This window comes from Chelmon rostratus, chromosome 23 (genome assembly GCF_017976325.1).
Source record: "Chelmon rostratus isolate fCheRos1 chromosome 23, fCheRos1.pri, whole genome shotgun sequence".
Classification (NCBI taxonomy): Eukaryota; Metazoa; Chordata; class Actinopteri; order Chaetodontiformes; family Chaetodontidae; genus Chelmon; species Chelmon rostratus.
In genome coordinates, this window is record NC_055680.1 from 3,550,012 (window position 1) to 3,571,237 (window position 21,226).

At 45.4% G+C, this 21,226-nt stretch overlaps 1 protein-coding gene across 1 annotated transcript in view; it reads right to left on the bottom strand.

Annotated features, from left to right (window-relative positions):
• Window positions 1-15,414: 15,414 nt before the first annotated feature.
• nrxn2b (neurexin 2b) overlaps window positions 15,415-21,226 on the bottom strand; it is a 550,653-nt gene continuing 544,841 nt past the window's right edge. Inside the window, exon 23 of the mRNA XM_041964490.1 lies at window positions 15,415-16,307. Within this exon, the coding sequence (XP_041820424.1) occupies window positions 15,415-16,307 (893 nt within the window). The remainder of the gene's footprint in view (window positions 16,308-21,226) is intronic.

The window sequence follows — 21,226 nt, forward strand, 5'->3', positions numbered from 1 at the left end:
TTTTCTGTGCCAGCGCCAGCATTAGAAGAAAGGTAGCGAATTCCCCCCAGAGTAAACTGCGCGTTCACTCTGCGCCTTTTATCTTCTTATTTTAATCAACATTTAATATTTGGTTCTCAAGGCTCTGCATCAGTTTCAGCCTGCTCTTCCTGGAAGGGGATCCCTCGCTGAGCCGCCCTCTTCAAGGTTTCTTTAATGAAGATTTTATAGGAGCTTTTACCTCTCGCCAAGGATGCGCAAGCCATTAATGTTTACAGTAATTGCTTTATCTCTCTTTAGCTCTTTGAAACTGTAACTGATGACTGTAATGTGACAGCACACTGGTGACACTGCTCTCATTAAGGCAATTAATCACCAACAACGCTCAGATCTGTGACGATGTGAGAGAGATTATTAGCATCCAGCGAAACAGTGACTGAAAAGCAAAAATAATTCTGATTCCATGATCGCAGCTGTGGTTCAGAGGCCAGAGCTTGTTGTTCACTAATCAGAGGGTTGGTCGTTCAATCCCCGGCCCCTCCTGTCTGTATGAAGCCGATACTGAGGGCCCTGTGGGCGTGTGTGGATGAATGGATGAATGCTGAAATGTGTTGTAAAGTGCTTTGACTGGTCGCGTTATGTAAATGCAGCCTAATTAAACTTAGGTTTGAGCAGTTAATAGCGCTAATAAGTGTACCCTGGCATGTCGGTGATAGCTTTACAGCAGCTGGAGGAGTTTGATAATTCTGCAGTAACTCACCATTTGAGAGGTGCGGACGATGAAACCCGGCCAGATTTTTAAAGAAGCAGCTTTCATGTCCATCGTGCTTTGTGGCATGTGAATCCTGCCTGTTTACATCTGGAGGTGATAATCAAATGTTAGACGCTGTGCGAGGTCCTATGTGCTGTTATCGTTACGCTGATTGCCACACGTGACAGGTACAAACGCTGTTTCACCAGCCGTGATGTCGTTAAGTGAATGAGTGTTAAAGGATTACCGGCCATGCAGAGGGGCATCAGGGGCGTCAGCACGCAGAAGGTATAAGAAGTTGTTCCTGATTTACAAATCCAACACTCATAGGTGTGAACGACTGTGATGCTAAGAGGTGCTGAGTCAGAGTCAGCAATAAGAAGTTTCTCAGAGCGGCAGTTGAGTGATGGTTAGAGGCATTTTGTAACTTCTACTGGACAATATGCATAATCAGCATCGTGCCATAAATCATTGTGGTTAATTAATCATTTTGATTATTGTCAATAACTGAAAATATGACACTGTAAGGTGATAGCAACCGTCAAAAGAAGCAACCTCTGCAGAAGTCAGTGTTATGATCATTCAAAAAAAAAACCCAAAAACTTCAGTATCCATGTTCTTAATTCAACTGGCAATCAGAGACGATCATCTGATAATGAAACACTTTGGGAAAATGAACAGTGATAGCCAACAACAACACCTTCATCTCAAACAGATGAAGTGAGGTGAGAAAGCAGGCCTTTTTGGCTGCAAACAAAGCTCGACTTGTGAGCCGAGTGAAACGCTGTGATAAACAGTCCCACACTGAGAAAGCAGAGCAGCAGCGATGCTTCTCATTTTTAACGTGCAATTCAATATGGCAGTCCAGGACGCGTCCCTATCCAGTCCCATTCAGGCTATTATTTTCCTCATTCCCTCCTGCTCGTGTTACTGATGCATTTTCATTTCACTCACTCGCGTCCTTTTCGTGAGGCCATCCTGGAAAGAACAGAAATGTTCGCTGAAACCGTTCCATCTTCCTCTGTCTGCAGTGATGTGTGTGTCACGAGCACACGCGCTAACGCTGACGCGAACATGAAAACATAAAATACATAACTGACACACGAATCGCTCTTATATGTGCGCCTGAAAACGATGCAATCACACACCTGCAGGTATTCACACATGCCGTATGTACCGCATCCACATTAACACGCTCACCTATGCGCACCTGCACCATGACAACCACATGTACACACTGCATTCATTAACATATATAAGTTGATAGAAATAGATAGATAGAAAATTGATTAAATAAGAAAGCTAGAAACTTTGATATTCTGTCAATAAGATACTGCTTGAACATGTACAAACAACCAATCAGGTTGCATTACATCCATCCTCCCCTTAATTTTGGCCTAAAAATCTCTGCAAAGCTGCAGGGTTAGGTGATAATTACCTGTTGCTACTTCACATTGCACATAGTTAATTTCACATTTGATTTGTTGTTAATATGCGTAATACTGACAAGTGGATCTTTAAAAACATGCACTCACATACAACATGTGCACTCCCCTGTGTGCACCTACACACAGAGCCTGACTTCCTGTTACCGACTGTGTTCCCACGCGCCCTGAGCTAATTTCATTACAACAGCCACAAGTTTTAATGTGTGTGTATGTGTGTGAAACTGTTTGTGTATTAGGTGCAACACTGATGTCACAGCGTGCATTAACATCTTCTTTGCAGGTCTGCAGCACGAATCACTTCACAAAAAGCTTGTCACCTGTTCCACACACACACACATGTGCACACACACACTCATTAGACCAGAGAGAGCGCAGGGCGGTAATGAGTGGATCCTGCTTGCGTGATAGAGCTGAAGTGTCTTCGGAGGCGGCGAGGTCAGCTGGATGCTGCTTCAATGCCACGGCAGTTTAATTAGAGCGTTCTATAACGGAGCCCTATCTGGAATAGCCCTTAATGAGCACCTAGTCATTCTATGTGTCCTTAATTTGTTCCACATAACTGAGGTCATGAATAATCTCAAACTGTGCATGATTATCTAAGGCCAGTGGGGGTCGGCCCGTGTGTGGAGGTGAGGAGGGGATTATGGGTGAAATGTGTTTTTGGGAGGCCTTTCAGCCCTCGCCGCGGGGCTCGGAGGCGAGGCGGGCCGTGCGCGGCTTTGAGGTGTGGACAATGCGGTTTCTGTAAGCCTCGACGTTGACTTTACATTCCCCAAACACGGACGCGCGAGCATAAGGATGATAGTTGCCATGGCAACTGGGCAAAAATAGTCGGGGAGGAATGCCGGAGGGTGCACGCACAGACGCACTCATCAACACGCGAGCCCTCTCAGAAGCTGGGAGCCGCTCTACACTAGTCTCCTCCCTCCCTGACACCTCTCCATCTTTTGCAACTCGACCCCTCGCTCTCTCTCACCTGCTCCACTCTCTCTCTCTCTCTCACACACACTTTCACACACTTGGTGGGAGTGTGTACTGTATGTGTGTCAGACGGTGTAATCTGCCGAAAGCCGGATTGATGGGTAAGTGCGGTGTGTTTGTATGGCTTCGTTCCAGCAGCCGCCGTCCGGAGGCAGCTACCTGTTCATCCATCATCCTCCTCCCTGCCCCGCAGTCTGGATTTTTTCTGCAGTGCACACACACACACACACACACACACACACACACTCTCCGCAAACACGCACTCCTGCTGCCTACTGTATGAAAACACACTTTTTCTGCTTGCGCATACTTACTTACACATGCATCACCGCCTACGTGCTCACGCTGACACGAGCACGCTCATATTGAAACATACAGACAGAAAACAGACTCGGGAAGGCAAACTTCAGTGAGCAGCCACACACATGCACTTGCTCTGGCTGTGTAAGGCTTCCCTTACTTTTCTCCAGCCCCCTCTGTGCCCCATATTTAGCCCCTGCGCACCATCTTTGCATCCAGTGATTTTTACCCCCCGCCTTCACCCTCTTCGCCCCCTCCCTGCTGCTGCTGCTGCTGCACAGCCCTGCCTGGCTCCCTTCCATTTATGCGCCGCTCCTTATACATATTTGACTTGTAAATTGAGGCTCTATTTGTGTCATGCCCAAGAGGTACTGTCAATTAGTCTAAATACCGTGACGCATCTTGTGAGGAGGGAGGGAGGGAGGGAGGGAGAGCGAAAATGACAGCGATAGCGCGACCAGAGAAAAAGAAAACAGACAGGGACAGGCAGAAAGCGAGGTGAATGCAGCTAGAAAGACAAGGAGGCAAGTAGGAGGCTTTTGTCTGCTGTAGCACCACACAGGGACCTCCTGCTGGTAAAACAGATCCCGGATCAGTTGAGTGTCATCAGACAAAAACCTCCACTCCAACCTACTGAGCGTCTTGGCAAGCAGCGCCGATCAGACGCTCGCCCCCGGAGAGCTGCTGAGCGCACACGCTGGCCGTCCGGCATATGTCGGCGAGGCCTGCCGAGAGGATGTAGATGTTTACTCACACTCTGTTGTGAATGAGTAATTACATGATACATGGCGAAGGACGTTATGCAAATTGAGCAGATGTTTGGAGAGTACGGCCGCAATATCACACGAGATAAGAAAATAAAGCAGGTACAGATGAATGCACAAGACGATCCCTTTCTTCCACCAGGAATCTGACAGGCAGACATGTCTTAAAGCAGCAGGGCCGCATCTAAAGACATCGCCGTTTCTGATGCCTACAGAACAGCAACATTCAGTTCTGCATGGCGCGTTCTTTAACCTTTGACACGCAACACCTTTGGCGATATTTTTTTCCAGTTGTCCAATCCGAATTTATCTGGTTTGCCAAGCGCTGATGTGCTCTTGGCTCAAAGAAAAGCGCCAACCATAATCGCTCGATGTCGAGGGACTGTAGCTCGCGGTCAAAGGTACGAGACGTGTCCTCAAAAGAACCTTTTTCACGGCAGACTTATTTTAGGAACTTTTTTTTTTCTTACCTTGAAAGAAAAATAGACAGTAATCAGGAAAGAGCTGACGGAAAATGAGGGCAGAGAGATGAAGCACGGCCTACAAAGGGAAGCTGTGATTATAGGTCAGCTCCTTCGATCCATTAGTGTGGCTGCTGAGGGGGAAACACTGGAAATTTTACCTTTTCAGGTGATCTCTGATTAAATATATATATATATTTGAACTATTTCTGTTTAAGCTCTTGTGGGAGATTTTTCATCATGTGGATCACATGATCGAGGATTTCTTATCTCGCTCTTCCTCTGCTGCGTTAGCTCTCATGCTCTCATTCCTGCCCAACGTGGGAAGAGTTCACTTGCAAAAACGGATAAAAGCCGTTGCAAATTGAATAAACCAACAGCAGCTTAATTGATATCACTTTGACAGCACAATATGTACGAAAAATATAATTTAACAGAGGTGAAGATATTTGACATTATCTCACTGAAACAGCCTAACAGCAGCTTGATTGATATTCCCTGGAGTGCACGGATAAAAAAACACGATCTAGGAAATAAATCAAAACGGAGATGACTGTTGTTGCTGGTTCCCGTGCGTGTGTCTACACCACCAGCACACCCTGACAGGGCAACATTAATCATGGCTGCATGCCAACGAGCAGGCATGCACAATACCAGGAACCATGACACCACATATTGTGAAAACTGTATATGGTGACCATCATTAGTGAGGATTAGAGAGAGCATGTAACAGTTACAGAAATAAAGCCGAGTTGTTGCTAACACTGACTTTATGGATCATTACCTGTTGCCCAGGTAGAAGTCATGGCCATTGGTTGACAGGTTGATTTTTGATTGGATGATGGAGATTTGTGATGCTCTGACATAGATGTACCCCCATCCAGTGTTCATTTCAGGGACAGATAGAGTGACATGCTATGTTACATGACACTGAGGCGTCAGTGGTAGGTGGGTCAGCAGTGAGCCCATCTGAACAGCCCAGCACACCTGCACAGGTGTTTTCATCTGTTTTGGCTCCTCAGCTTAAAGTCGGGCGGAGCAACTCTGTGAATTTGGCTCCTCTTCCTAAAAATGAAGGCGGACATTCACCATTAACTGTTTTGTCTGCGTCTCGTCAGCTGTTCTGCGAGTGAAATAATGCGTAAAGGTAAATGCGGCAGATCCAGCTGTGCCGCGTCATCAGAAACAGACGCCGCTTCACGCGACGCTTCAGAGGAAAGGACGTCTCAATTCTCCTAAAACAGACTCTCTCGTTTCTTCTCCCCATGCAAGGGGACTAAGACGCAAGGAAAAGACGCAAGTGAAGGAAACAGGGATGCGATGTAAGAAAACTGGGATGTAGCCCATCATGCACGGTGTGCACGCGCCCACACAGCCCTGACGATGGGTGTAATCAGCCGAAGTGAGAACACCTGTGCGCGTGAGCCACTGTTTGCATCAACGTCCTCCACGAAAACGGTACGTTTTTTAATCATCATGTGTTTTGAATGTGTGGAAACGTTTGGTACTGATGAATAATTCTCATGGGCAACAGATTCTTAAAGGCCAGAGACTTCAATAATTGCAGAGTACATGAGACTGAGGGCCAAAGTGTTAGCGACCCACTGCTCCATAGCCCTTCATTTAGCATACACTGTGATGGGCATAACCCTGGAGTGTGTTAGCCGCTTATATGTTGGGATTTAATTGCCAGATGTCAACCCTGTCAGCTGTTATCTATCTGCTAAAGCATTTCAGACGTGTGAGGATGTTTGCAGGGACTCTTTTCCACTAACAAATGTGCTGAATGCATGTCCTCACTTACAAAACACTTGCAGAGGAGTTTTTTTTTTTTTTTTAAAGATATTCTGCTTTGTTTACCTCCAGGTTTCTTGCTGCTTTACCTTGACAAACTGTTCCTCAGTAGAATAGCATGAAATAGTCTGCAGGGATATATATATATATATATATATATATATATATATATATATATATATATATATATATATATATATATATATATATGAAGCAAGCAAGCTCAAATTGCATGCATGTCTTGTGAACCTTTGATATCAGTCAAACTAGTCATAATCTAGTGTGCACTGGTCATGTGGTTTTGTTTTTTAGGGTTCTGCAGCCTGCAGGTGTCTGTTGGCATGCTTTTCCAGGTGCCTGTATACCAAGTCAGGTGACAGGCTGTGAAGATTACCTGCCTGGTTGTCTTTGGGGACTTCAAACAAAGCCTGTTCCTGCGGGGGCCCCCCTCCTCCGTCATAAACGCCGCCATGGGGCGCGTGATCACACACACGATTAAACACTGAACAACACACGCACGCAGCCGAACACACGAGCATCTCACGGCCCATTTCAGTTTTTACTCAGAGAGGCGAATAAACAAATTGAGTCTGAAGCTGCATCGACTTCTCTGGCGCTCACGTGCGCCCACACGTGCACAAGATGCACGCTTGAGCACGAGGGGAGGCCGTTGAGATGTGTCTCGGCTGATTGTCTGTCTAACCAGTGATGCCATATGATTTGTGAAAGCCAAGTTGTGAGGCGCGTTTACAGGCAAACTTCGTGCCTGCGGGGGAAACGACGCCGCAGCTTTGTTTTCTGGCTTTTCACGTCTTTTACTTGATGAGCGTTGATCAGAGCTCTCACTGGAGGAGCATTCGGGGTGAAGAGACCAGCACGCTTAGCCTGGGAATATTTGAGATGCCTTATCGTAGTGTAATCCATGCATGTGTGAACATCATATTTTACAGATTGGTGAGTAAACGGGAAAAGCAGCCATGGGGTACATCTCACAGTTGGGTGGAAGATTGGATGATGAAACGGGGAGGAAACACCACGCAAAATGGAGCAGCGAAGCCTCTTCCTTACCTTCTCTAACCTCTGCTCCAGATTCACAAACAGAGCTTTTGATTGGATAGTGTCTCTCCATTTGCTTATTCAGTCCCTGTGGACAGAGTGCTGTTTTTAAACTTGATCACAGAGGAATCTTTTTTTTTATCCTGGGGGGGTGTTGTCCCTTAGAAATGCTTAGAACTAAAGCATCACTCACATCTAACTTGATGGGAGCTGAACAAGCTGGTTTTACTTTCAATATTTGTTCAACTTTTAGCTGTAATGCATATTTAATGAATTAATTAAAAAAAATCAATCAATTATGTCCCTGATGTGGAGCCTGTTCTTTGTGCCTGCACAGCACAAAGCAGCTCTGAGCAACTTCATTTATAAATATTAATGCTGTGTGTACAACTTGATTGGGGGAGGCTGGAAGGCTTCCTCCAGTGGAGGATGAGTGATGGACAGCTATGGACTACTGCCCCCTGGTGTCTGCTTAACTCGCTTGCTTACAAATGATTTGTTGGATTGCCTTCTCTGCGATTGAGCTGCCGTTCCTGTCAAAAAAAGACAAAGATGGGGTTCACCTGGTAGAGCACATGCACCGTGCGCTGAGGCCGAGTCCGGGCCCTTTGCTGCATGCCACCCCCTCCCTGCCTCCCCTTGCCCATCTCCCTTCAGCTGTTTGCCAACCAATAAAGGCAAATAACAAATCTTTATTTAAAGATCATCAGCATAGCGAGAAGTAAAAAGGTGGGACCAGCTTTGATTGGACATTTTTTTATTGTTGATGAAGACAGAAGAAAGCAACCATATGTAGGACATTTTACAGTCGACTCTACTGGAAAACTATGTGATGGGGGCGATTTCTTGTCAGGAGGTGTGTGGAGATGCTGTGCTGTGTGCAGTTGGACGGGCCTGCAGATCTCTCTGCAGACCAATGCGGATAACCTTAATAATGTCCACCTCTGCCTTCATATAGGCCGAATTACATGGTGGCAGCAGAGAATGATAAATTATCTCGTTATCTGGACAATCAGACTTTGTTTTCTCAAGATAGCGAAATAATTAACTTGTGATCACGAGATAGCGGTATTAAAATAACATTTGCAAGCACGGCCCTTAATGCCAGAAAACATCTCAGATGGGATCTGGGGACTGCTGCCACCTTGCAGCAGAACTCCAGCTGCTGTTTGAACTCTGTGTTTCAGTGGAAGGAACTGGCCTGGTACAGAGTCTACAGTCATGCTAGAGGCTCTCTGAGGTTGTGGTTTGGCACAGTGGTGCTTACAGCTAAATGCTAACATCAGAATACTAATATGTGCACAGTGACAAAGCTAGCATGTTGATGTTTAGAAGGTGTAGCGTGAAGGTGTGTCGATCCAGCCAGCAGTTGTTGACATTATCTATTCAACAGCAGCAATGTTGGTAATCAGTGGGAATTGCTTCATTGCCTCCCAGCAGTCCAGGGCGACATGTGACATTTACCGCTGCCCCTGCCACCTCTGCAGCAGGTGGTGTCAGTGCGGTGTGGAGTCCGGCACAGGCTGTGTTGGTAATTGATTTACTTTGGCAATTTCTTGTACTTTTTGTTTTTGCACCAATTTGCCGCGATAGCAAAGGTCACTTGATTTACCCAGTCGCGCCCACGCGGTCCTCCCTGCCCTCCTGAATCATGCTTGTATATTTTCCTCCCAGTATTTCTCTGCTTCTTGATTTTGATCATCAGTAATTATTTATATATGTTTACAGGATGTGGTTAAATGTATAAATGTGTAGCGTGGACAGGTCACAAACTGTAGTTTCTTAGGTGGAAGGGATGTTGGAATCACAGGAATCGGTTGTTTTGCGTGCCCCATTAGCCCATCATGGATGAAGTCTCTGGTTGTGTGTTGAGTCCTGGCTGCAAATAATCTCAACAAGGCACAGAGCATTTTGTTCTGCTTAGTTTACTATGAGTAGATTAGGCAAAGATGTCTGTCTAAGGACCTGGTGCAGTGGCTCGTCTCCATGTTCAGAGGTCAGTTGAGACACGCGGATACAGGGAATACGGCTCCTGTGGCACTCTTTCACCATACGCTCATTGCTCTGATGCACTTTCATTAATGTCCATACATGCGTGGCGTGCTGGCTGTTGCACAAGATGGCCAGGCTGTGCACCATGATTCAGTGCTGGGGTGCTCCTGTCCTTACTGCAGCTACCATAATACACTGCTATGGCAACAGACAGGCATACTGCACCAGAGCTAAACCTATAGGGAGCAGGATGGCTGCGCATCATATAGTACCATGATGACGTACACATGTTTTAAAGTGAACTAACTTTTTGTTGCTGGAAAGGCTGTTAGGCCCAGTCATAGCTGGCTAACCCGCTGCTCTCTCCCTGTGATCCTGACACTGATGTGCTGGTGCGGTCCACTTCACACGGCCTCCTCTTCAGCAGCCTCTGCTTCCTCAGAGTCAGCTTGAGGTTAACATCAAACATGTACAGTAAGCCATTGCTGAAAATGTTTGCTAATTTTGTGTAAAGTAGGTCAGTTTAGATCTGTCCAATAGAGCTACTCAATTTCTCCGAAGTTTTCTCTCATCTTTGTCCCACTCAAATGAAAATCTAGTAGACTCAAAGTGTCAGAGTACCATGAGTTCTTAAATCACAGCCTTTCTTTACCCTAACTGCACACAGAGCCGGGCTGTTAGTAGATCTGCAGGACTTTAAATCAGCGCAGATGCTGATGAACTTTTGTCATCTTTAATCGATAAAAGAATTAACCCTTCCTGAAGTTGTCACCCACCTGGCCGGGGGGTCAAGGACCAGGCCTGAAAGATTCATGGAGGATGAACACGGGAGCGCTGAGCACCAGTGGGGGCAGAGCCTAAGCCACTTTATTCATTTATGACCTGCATTCAGAGATCAGTCCAGGCACCGACCCGCAGCTGACCCTTTAAACAGCCAATAGTCCACGATCTGGATTTCATTAAGCACTCACACAGGGAGCAAAGGACAAAGACAGTGACTTTGCAATGCACAAACTAAATGTACATCAATTGATACGTCTGTTTTATTACCTTTACAAAAGTATCAAGTTTTGTTGTCTTTTAATGTCATATTTCAAATTCAAAACATATGTCTCAAGGTTACTTGGCATTGTTATGATGTGTATGACAGGCTCATTATGTACTCGCTTGAATTATCGTAGCTTAGATGGTGTGTTTAGACTGAGTGGACAACGATATGTTAATGTTAACAGGTGTGTGTATAGGTATACACAGCTGTCTGTAGTTAAAACAGGTTGTAGCATGTCTCCCATGATGACATGTAACCCTGGGCTAATACTGTGCTGCTCTTTTATTATTACAGATGATCTCTTGTTATTCATAAAGGTGTTGTGGGGTCCGTCAGCAGCTGGAACGGCTAAGCTTTTAACCGTGGAAGTGTTAAACTTTGCCTTTGACACCAGACACTTCTCTACAGAAGACTACAAAGCAAGAGGAAGTCAAAGCTTCTTCAGTTGGCGCCTGTTTTGCTCCTCAGTTCAGTCTATTGACTTCAAAGCTCTTCAGCCCCGTCTTGGCGAGGGACCAACTCACTTCCACCGCCCAGAGATCAGCTGATTCCCGAGCTGAAGACAGGCAACTAACTTGAAAGGAAGACGCCCTCTAGGATTTTACTCCAGTCTGCTCAATGTCTTCATTTCTAACTTGAGCAGAGTTACAAAAATCAGAACTGTGACGAATTCCGTCAAAGCCTCCTGCACACCCATGTGGGTACGTTGTGAAAAAGTTATCACCCCGCTGCCTGGTGAGAGACAACAAACCCGAGTCGCCACGTGGGAGCCAAGATGGCCGAAAATACCTGCGAGCTCCAGGAGGCTCCAGATGAGCGAATGAGATGCATCAGCTGCCACGTGGGACCGGACCAGAGTGAGATCGTCCAACAGGTGAGACACCACTTCAGGCTATAGAGTATTGATCATTTAAAATTGACTATTCAGATCATTTCCTTTGGCTTTCCATCCCTCTCAGCTGCAGAACGATGCCTTATTTCATGTATAATTAGAGATTTCCTCCACTTGTCCTTTTGTGTTGCCACTAATGAATGCATCAGTTTAAGATGTCATGCTTGATCTGGTCTGATGGTCCTGATTCACAAATATTGTATGTTGCTGCATTCCTGACCTCAGTCTTTCAATCATGTGTTCATTAATTATTCCTCTTTGTATTGTTCATGGTAGCATTTAGTCAAGAAGTTATTTGCAAAAATGATTTAATATCCTTTAAGGTATAATATGCTACATACTGTATTATACTTTAGTAGGAAGCCTATCAAAAAAAAATCTAATTTATGTGTTATCAGGCAGTGACAGTGGACCTAGATGGTAAGATTTAAGGCTCAAAATTTAAATGATCAAATAGTTTAGCTCAGCCTCTGTCTTTTGAAACAGTCTTGAACAGAGGTAAAGCGCTGTGACTGCATGTTGGTCTTGATTGCAGAGGCGTTGAGGACCGTACTCGAGCTGTAGGGCTGCTCTTTAAAGTTTGAAACATTAACACATTTTCATTTTTAAGCCTTTTTTGAAACATCTTCACCAAACTGATTGATTGGCTACTTGTGAGGATTCGTTCTTTCACTATGTGAAAAGTATTTTCCTTTTGGAGGCGTGAAGAAGGCTGTCCATGAAGACTTGATGATAGTTTTGCATGCAAATTTTTTTTTTTCCGAAAACCAAAAATCTTGATGAAAAAGGGTAAAGTAAAACTCCTCAAAAGTGCTTTCATAAAATACTCTCATAATCTGTTCAACATGAAATATATTTTAGGGGTTTCAGTTTGTCAGCTGTGTATGTACAGGAAACATTAAACTCTTGCTCTCTTATTGTTTGTAAATGGAGCAGCTCAGCACATTTGATAAAGTTTGACGCACTTGCACGATTCTTGCAGTTCTTGGGCTGTATTCTCACGGCTGAATGCACTTATTATAAGTCGCTTTGGAGAAAGATTCAGCTTAATAAATGTAATGATTGAGTTTGTTTACATGTTCCTGTGGGACCACAGCAGAGCAACACATATAGAATAACACTCCTGCCTTCATATATAGACACTAACGCTTTGGGAGGTCAGAAAATCAAAGCAGCACAGCGGCTCTGCCGCTGCAGGTCTGATTAAAGCATGACCGATTTCCTTTGTTTCGGTTCACAGTGACAGCAGCTCATCAATGCTGACGCATTCTTCATCAATACAATGGAGCCCTACCAGCCCCAGAGAGGCTGTGCTGAGGCTGATCCAGACCTCTCTGCTGGGGTAAGTGAAAGTCAAACTTCCCCGTGGCACTAATATAAGCACCAGCCTTGTCTATTATGGTAATGCAGGTTAAAGAGTGATAACAGAATACTACAGGAGCTTCCAAAGCCTGACACTGTGGGCCTTCCCCTCGCCAAAAGGCCCGGATTAGTTAGATACTGAGGAAAACTTCAGAAACTGATGATTCTCAGGTGTGTTCTGGAGTTGAAATCATGAGGAGTGACTTTTTTTTTTTTTGCAGATTTTCAAGCTGATCTACGGACGTTTATTAGAAAAATCAAGGTTTTTAAAACCGTCCAAATCCTCTGCATACGTCACTGGATGAGAATGAGAAAAAGGAGATGATAAAGAGACCACGCGACACAGGGAGTAAGAAGTATATAACCAAGTGTATTCCCTCTGTTAATGTACACATATTTAGAGTCATCTCACTGGAACACTTTACAATAACATTTAGAAAGAACAGGAAGATACTGGGAGGAGTATGCCTGGAATGGAAAAAAGGAGAGAAACCAGACAAACGTGGCAGGAGGGTGAATCGATAGAGCCCGTCAAATGAAGTGGCTGCCATCTCGTCTCCAGCCATATAGACAGGAATAGATATAAAACAAACAAAACAAAAAAAAAACACATGGAGGATGAGTAGAGCCTGCTTTCTCCACAGGGTGCGGGGACATACAACCTGCCATACAGAGAGAAAGGAATAGATGGATGAGGATGACGGATGGAGGATGGAATGAAAGGAGAGGAACTGTTCTCCCTCGGGAAAGGAGAACTAGTGGTTTTAATGTTCAGAACCCAAATCACATTTGCTCAATTACCAAAAGAAAATACATAGAAATTTCAGTTTCCCAGAACCATAGTCATTTTTTTCTCCAAACAGGAATGATAGTAGGGAAAACACATTTCTCTTAGTAATGGGATGAGAGTCAAATATTTAGACATTTCACAAACTTTTTTCAGGATTTTTCTTTTCTTTTCATGGTACAGTTGTCTTTTTTTTAATAGAGTTGAGAAAATTGGAATACTAGAGTTCTGTTGTACATCTTTCAGGGAACTGCTGTTCACCTTTTTATTTGTGTGCTCTTCCCACAAAGTTAGCGTCGCCCGTTGGCTGCCATCAGTCCAGTCAGGCTCGAGAGGGGCGAAAGACACAGTCTCTTTTTTTTTCAGCTGCAAGGTATCTCTCTCCACAGTGGGACTCCAGCAAGAATTTCCCTAAAATGTCTCTCATTTCTCCAGAGAAAGGAATCAAAGAAAAAAAAAGAAAAAAAAAGAGCAAACCAAAGTGACTGAGTCTTGCAGCAAGGCGTTGCATCAGCCGTACTGTTCATGAGGGGGGTGGAGTCTGGGAACGGGGGTTTGGGCGGTGAAACTGTTCTGACGTCAAAAATCCTAAAGTCCGTCTCCGCTGCGCATCATCAGCGTACTCTTACTGCTCCACTCCTCACGCTTTAGGTCCATAGGTTTCTGCAACGTCTATACATATATTTATAATTATATAGAACAGAGTTCATCTTGTTTGCTGGAGGTTTTTTCTGTTTTCCGGTTATTAGTAACTGTAAGGACGTGACGCAGTTTCTCTGCTGGCCCACTAGGGGTGCCTCGGAGCCCCAGAAACACATGACACAGATCTGCTGGAACAAAGGACGACCAAAGGGGTTTTTTGGCCTCGACGAGTTTTTGGCGGCTAAACGTACAAGTTAGCATCCGTTAAGTTGGAGCGGTGGTATCTCACATAGTTGCTACGTTTAACGTTGTTATGATCATCAATCATCGTCATATATTTTTTTTTGTTTTTTAAACTCCACAGAAAGAAAAACAGTTTTTAATCTCTTTTTCGTAAATGAATACTACATGCTTGAAACACGGCAGAGCGTACGTTTGCGTCAGCTGCTGAGCACCGTAGACAAGGAGAGAAACGGAGCGCGAGCCAATCAGAGGAAGAGAGAGAGAGAGAGAGAGGTCCGACGAGAGGCCCGACGAGAGGCCCGACGAGAGGCGAGAGGTCGGAGGTGTCCAACACCTACAGAGGTGGGGAGAGCTGGATTTGACACAGAGGTTCTGTAAGCTGGCAGTATATCGATTTATAGAGGGACTGGACGTTGCTAATTCAAGCCTAGTTGGAAAATAATATGCAGATACTGTCGAAGGCGACTGCATACACAGGCTGGCCTCGCAATGAAGTGCAGATCCCGACAAATACTGATGGTGGTGCTTTCTTACAGTACTCCAGGCGTTACTCAGTTGTTAATTCATAAATCACTGTTTTGTCAGCATTTGGTACACAGTTGTTGGCACGGTATGTGTTGAGATCTGAGGTGTAATGAGCCTTTTCCACACTTGAATCCACACCATGGTTAACATGGTCAAAGCCAAGCTGAGAGGTGTGGACAGATGTCTTCTTGCCTCCCTCTGATTAGACTGGGATTGGTACCATGTATGGCCACCTGACAATACTGAGTTTTAAATGAATTGCCCTCTATGTTATGTTTGCTGCTTTCCATATACTGCCTTTTCTCTCTCTCTCTCTCTCTTTCTCTCTCGTCTCTTTCCTTCTCTAAGTGCGTCTGCTGTCTGTCTCTGTGTGTCATGGCGGCGCGCCCTCAGACGTAGTACTCTTTGTCTTTGTTCTTCTTGTTCTTGGTGACTGTCTTGGCAGTGCTGGGCTGTTTCTCCTTCACAAGGGCTCCGTTGCTCTGCGTGGCTGAGTTGCTAATGTAGTTGCGACTCTGGTCCACCTGGTAGGAGCCCTCGTCACGGTTGCGGTACTTGTACATGGCATACAGCAGGATGAGGATGCAGAGGGCGGCGGCCGCCACGATGCCCACCACCATGCCTGTGGTGCTGCTGGACTGCTGCACCTCCACTGCGCCCGGGAGCCCTCTCTCAGGAGACGTGGGGTCTGGAGTGGGAACATGGGGGAAATTTGGCGGGTAAGTTATTCCTGGTACTCTGCGGTGGCCCGGGTCTGACGAGGGGTGGGCCGGCGGCAGCAGCACCTGGTCCCGGGTGTTCATTTTCCCGGCGGGGATTTTGTTGTTGCTACTGCTGCTGCCGCCGGCGGCCGGCTTGATGCGCGGGCTGAGCTGGTCGGGGTTGGCTGTGGGGGTGGAGGAGAGAGGTGGGCGGTGGGAGTTGGGGATGCGGGAGAAATGGCGATCTCGGGGATTCTGGACCCCGCCCTCGGCGGCCGGGGGAGGAGGGAGGACAGTCCTGTCGGTGACCAGGGGGGAGTTTTTGTAATAGTCCTCGTCATCCGACTCGGTCATCTCCCCCGAGCCATACGCCGACACCTCGATGGTCTCCTCGCAGTCCTCCTGGTCCAAGGGGCAAGGGGGCCGGCCATTGGGCAAGGGGAGGGACTCTTTGGTGGTTTCGAGCAGGGTGAGGAATGGGCGGTAGGTGGTGGGGGGTGGGGGGATTACTGGGTAGCGGGTGGCGATGGATGGGGGGTCTAAGGAGTCCACCGTTATTATGGGCAACACTAATTCACCTCCTAGGACAAGAAAGAGACAACGGAGGAAAAGAGTGTTAGAGACCACCTGAGAGAGAGACCACCTCCAGATCAACAGAAGAAAAACAGTTCAAATGAATACAGCAACACCAGTATTAGAACAGCACTAAAACTTAACATGAGGTTAGTTATACAAGTTTAGTTAGTCTGTTCTATTTAAAAAGTGAATATGCTGACTAAGTCTGGACTGAAATAAAATACAAGATGTAAGAAACTACTGTATCCTGCAGCTGATCCTGACTATTCTGACCTATCTGCCTGTGCTGCATAGACCTACATGTCACATCACTAATACAAGATAAAAGTAGACTACAAATTACACTGAACAACTAAACATCTACTGCACTACACAGCCTAGCCTTCACTGCTAACTTTCTAGCCTTTCCTATGCTGACTACACTCACGCTCAGATGTTTCTGCTGTGATTGGTTAAATAAGATAGCAAACCACGAGGTTCAGGTCACTTACATCAACAAATTGGCCGCATGATTTTTGCATGAAAAAAAAATTACAAAAAGAAAGCTGTGTAAGATTGTTCTCGGATAGTGATAAACAACCCCCCTCCCCCCTTCTTTACTTCTCCCTCCTCTCCTGTTTCTTTATTGGGTGAAACATAATCAAAATGTAAGGAAATATATTGAATAATTCACCTCCCCAAAAAAATTTCTCATGGAACAATGGGCTCAATCCCATTTCCCCCCTTTGGGCATGGCTCATTTCTAATTATCTTTATCTGTATGCAAACCCTCAGAAGCTGCTGCAGGAAACCGATGCCCCCTAATTTGTAACCCACACTCTCAGTGCACACTACAGCACACTGAGAGACAGTATTACACACTGCTGCTGCCTTTCCTCACATGAGGATGCCCACTTCCCTCCCAAACACCACACATTAACACGGGGCAGCGATGCCCTTCTTAAACAGCCACCAACACAAGTGGACTCTTAATAAAATTGTCTTAATGAGCCAGAATTTGTTGTCAAGCTTCGGTTATGCAATTTGATTTTAGGCCCACTGTGAAATGAACACCTAAATTAAAGCTTATTGGGTGTATAATAATAGCATTTGTAAAAAGTTGCATTCATTCAGGAGGAATCCGTCTAGCACAGGCTGGAGGCCCAGCTGGAGTATGTTAACAGAACATGGCAGAATATCAGTAACAGTCTGTTTAAACACTACATGACAATTTTCTCTTCAATCTGGCAAATGTGTAAGTCAACGTCAAAGAAACATTTGGACAACATGGCAGCGGGGATTAGATTATGGCACATCTTGGGGGGAGAAAAAGGGAAGGTAACAGCAAGACATGACCAAAGAAATGCCAACATCACCAGCATAAAATCATGACTCTGGCTCTTTGTTCATTCGATGAGGTAAATCAGAGTGACTCAGAGGGAGAGGGGGTGGATCAGGAGGTCTGGGGGTGACGGGGAAAGTGGAAAGGGAGGTGTTTGGGATTGGAACAATTCCCCCGTGGCCTTTATTCAGCTCAGAGCTCACTCAAGCACCCCAAACCCTGAGCCCCCCAAACCCTGTCAGTTACACAACCATACATTTTCACTGCAGGAATGGCAAAGGCTTTGCTACAAGGGGTGAAGCATTGAGTTAACAAAGCCACTAAACATCATCATATAACAACACACTTGAGAGAAACAGGCCTTGAAATGAAGCAAAATGTGAGAGCTGTGAAGGAAAAAAAACTTAGTGATTCTTCAACCCTGCTTCTAACTTCTTATTGCTGTACCAGTGCTGGAGAGGCTAGTTTCCATGGCAATGCTTAAGTTATTTCTCTCCATTATGTTTTCTTTCCTCCCTTCCTTCTTTCTCTCTTTCTGTGTTTGAGGGCTGCGTTTCACCTTGAAGGCTGAGAGGACAGCAGAGTGTGGTGGCACATTTAAGGAACAAAGACGAGCCGAGCCAAGGAGGATTCCACAAGTTTCGTGCTTTGTTTTTTTTTTTCGCCCCCCCCCCCCTTCTCCTGTGACTTTGACAAGTTATTTGACTAAACCAGTTTGGGCGACCTCAGAGACGGCCCCCTCAGAGATCCAGGGCGAACGTGTGGCTCGGTCTAACAGACGAGACAGTAGCGTCGCTATCTTTACTTTGCCATCTGTCTGCATGGCAGAGATGCTGCAAGTGCAATTTCAAGCTCTATACCTTCTGCTCGGTGTGCAGCCCACCAATTACTGAGGGGGGTACCTCCACTCGCTGTGTCCCACTTGCAGTAAATGTGGCTGACACCGCAAATGGATGGTCCTGGTAGGGCAAACTCTCCTTGTAATCCTCACAGAATCAACTTGAACTTTTCTGTTGCGGTTCTACCTCGTGTGAACCCAGGACACTCTGCTGTACTCTCAGTGCGTCGTAGAGCCAAAGCCTGACGGCAGCGTACATCGTCCCATACGGCCGGTCGGCAGTGGCGGCTAGAGAAAGAATGAACCGCAGCCCTCATACACGCCGTGAGCCACATCCCAGCACAGTTATCAAGTGACCCATCTTTTCATTTGCTGCCATGTGACTCAAGCCCACCACACCCATAGTTTCAACCGATCAACAGGTTCAATCGGCTCTCCCCTTCTCCACGACCGCCGCTCTTCTCTGTATGCACCTGTGATTGTTCAGTTAGCGTCTGCAGGCAGGCGGCGAGCGCTGACATGAGGTCCGGAGAGGTGTCATCCTGCTGAAAGCTGCCAAGAACCACAGACTGACTCCGAACTAGAGGACACCCATGGTGGGTTTGTGACACGCAGGAGGTTTATGACGTCAACCCAAGTGAGCATGAGATATTCAGGTATTTTTTAATGTAAGTCAAATCAGCCTGTGGTGATTTAACATTCTTTTTTACACCAAAACCCCTCACTCTGGACCGACTCAGAAACCAGGGCTGACTGAGGCCTGTTCTGGTGCAGGCGGTGCTGAGAAACACACAGAGCTTGATGCCAGTGTGCGGCCGTCTCTTTGTAACACCGTCATTTGTGCATCAAAGCGAGAGAGACTCAAAGACATTCAGCCTGATTGATTGAGTTTGACTCCATCGATTTGAACAGCCGAGGCAGTGGAACCACGTTTAGCCTGCATGATGAAATTTCTTCTTTATCCTGACCCACACGGCGCTCCGCATCGCTGCCGGTATGAGTCATCCCCCTCTGTTTACTCCAAAGAAGAGCAGGGCAGATGGATACTGATGCGTCCATGTCGGCCTCCTAACAAACATTGTTACTCTGCCGATCACGTTGCGCCGCTCACATCCATTTGAAATATTTAGAGCAAAAAGGTTGTTTGGAGTTTGAGTATTCTATAATTCATCTTTGATTAGGCTGCAGATGGAAAATCCAGCAGCGTGCCCGAGCATAATATATTTTCCTTTGCTTTTAAATCATACCACAACAGGTGTAATTATGGGCACATAATCTGCGCAACAGGGGAAAAACCTGCGTCTTCATACAGACGACTTCATCCATAAACTGTTTACAACTGCTGCGTTCGCTGCCGTCGCTCTCAGGCAAAAGTGATTTATTCTGACACAAAGGGACGATGCTCCGCTCGTATCGTGCCTCACAGGGAGCCACATATTGGCTGCAGTCACAGTCACCTCCCTGCAGCCCATCATCACCTGGATGGACTCCATGAAGCTGGCTGGATTTGTTTTTCTGGCTGGCCTCGTGTCACCACCTCAAAATAAATCTCACGCGTGCGCAGAGAATATCAAAATCTTCTACTTCATAAACTGAATCAACTCCCTGCTTTAGCTTTGGGCCGCTTTCTGGCCCAATTCATGCTCTCTAGATCTTGTTTTTTTTTTGTCCTGCTGTGATGCTGGAGCATATCTGCTTCACATCTCCGCTGCACGCTTTCCTTCAAGTCCGTCTGTTAAATTAAACTGCAAAAGCTCTCGAAAATATAAGTAATGGAAAATTAAGTCAAGAAGAAATAACTGGGTTAGGTGCTTCAGACACGTTGTTAGCCAGCATCTCTCCCCCGTGTTCCTGGGAGGATACTATGATATTTGTTTACGGCTTGATGTGTGAGTGGAAAGACACCCCGCTGAGAAAACAGTGGCACAAGGAAAAAAAAAAGAGCCCATTATCATCCACCGCCTGGAATAACATTTTACAAACGTGGATAGTTTGCAGCAGAAATGCTTAATGACAAACTGCACCACCGACCGGTTTTGAAGCACAACGGTTACACGGCATAAGAATAATGTTGAATAATGCATTTCTTTGGTTTTTGATATGAGGATTTAACAACAGACTCAAAAAAGGAATTAACTGATTCCTCTGTCTGTATAAAAGCTATATCTAATCCTTATTGTTTTTACACAAGTATATCTCTGATGTCAAAGTGCATCCTGCACATAAACTACTGTAACTGAAACACTTCAATAGCGATCGGAAATGTTAATTTTGATTAATTTAAGGTTTATTTGTTGGTACATTATATAATTGGTTATTCATAGTAAGTGATATGATGTGTATTGTTTCATCCCTCAAGTTATATCAATACGTTATTCATGTTATATTTCTTTTATTCCATTTTCATATTCTGCATCACTCTTTTTAATCCTATTTGTCTTTTTACAGCCCCAATTCCAAATAAGATGGGACGCATGTGAACACTTGCTAATCCTTTTTGACATATACTCAATTGAAAACATCATAGAGACAGTATATTTACTGTTTTACCTCATCAGCGCCATTGATTTTTATAAATATTTACTTATTCTGTATTTGATGACAGCAACAAAAGACTGGGGAAGGCTGTGGAACGCTCCAAAAACACCTGTTTGGATCATTCCACAGGTAAACAGGTTGATTGGTATCATGATTGGGTATAAAAGGAGCATCCTCGAAATGCTCAGTCGAAGATCTCCACGTTGTGATCACGTGTTTGGATGAAG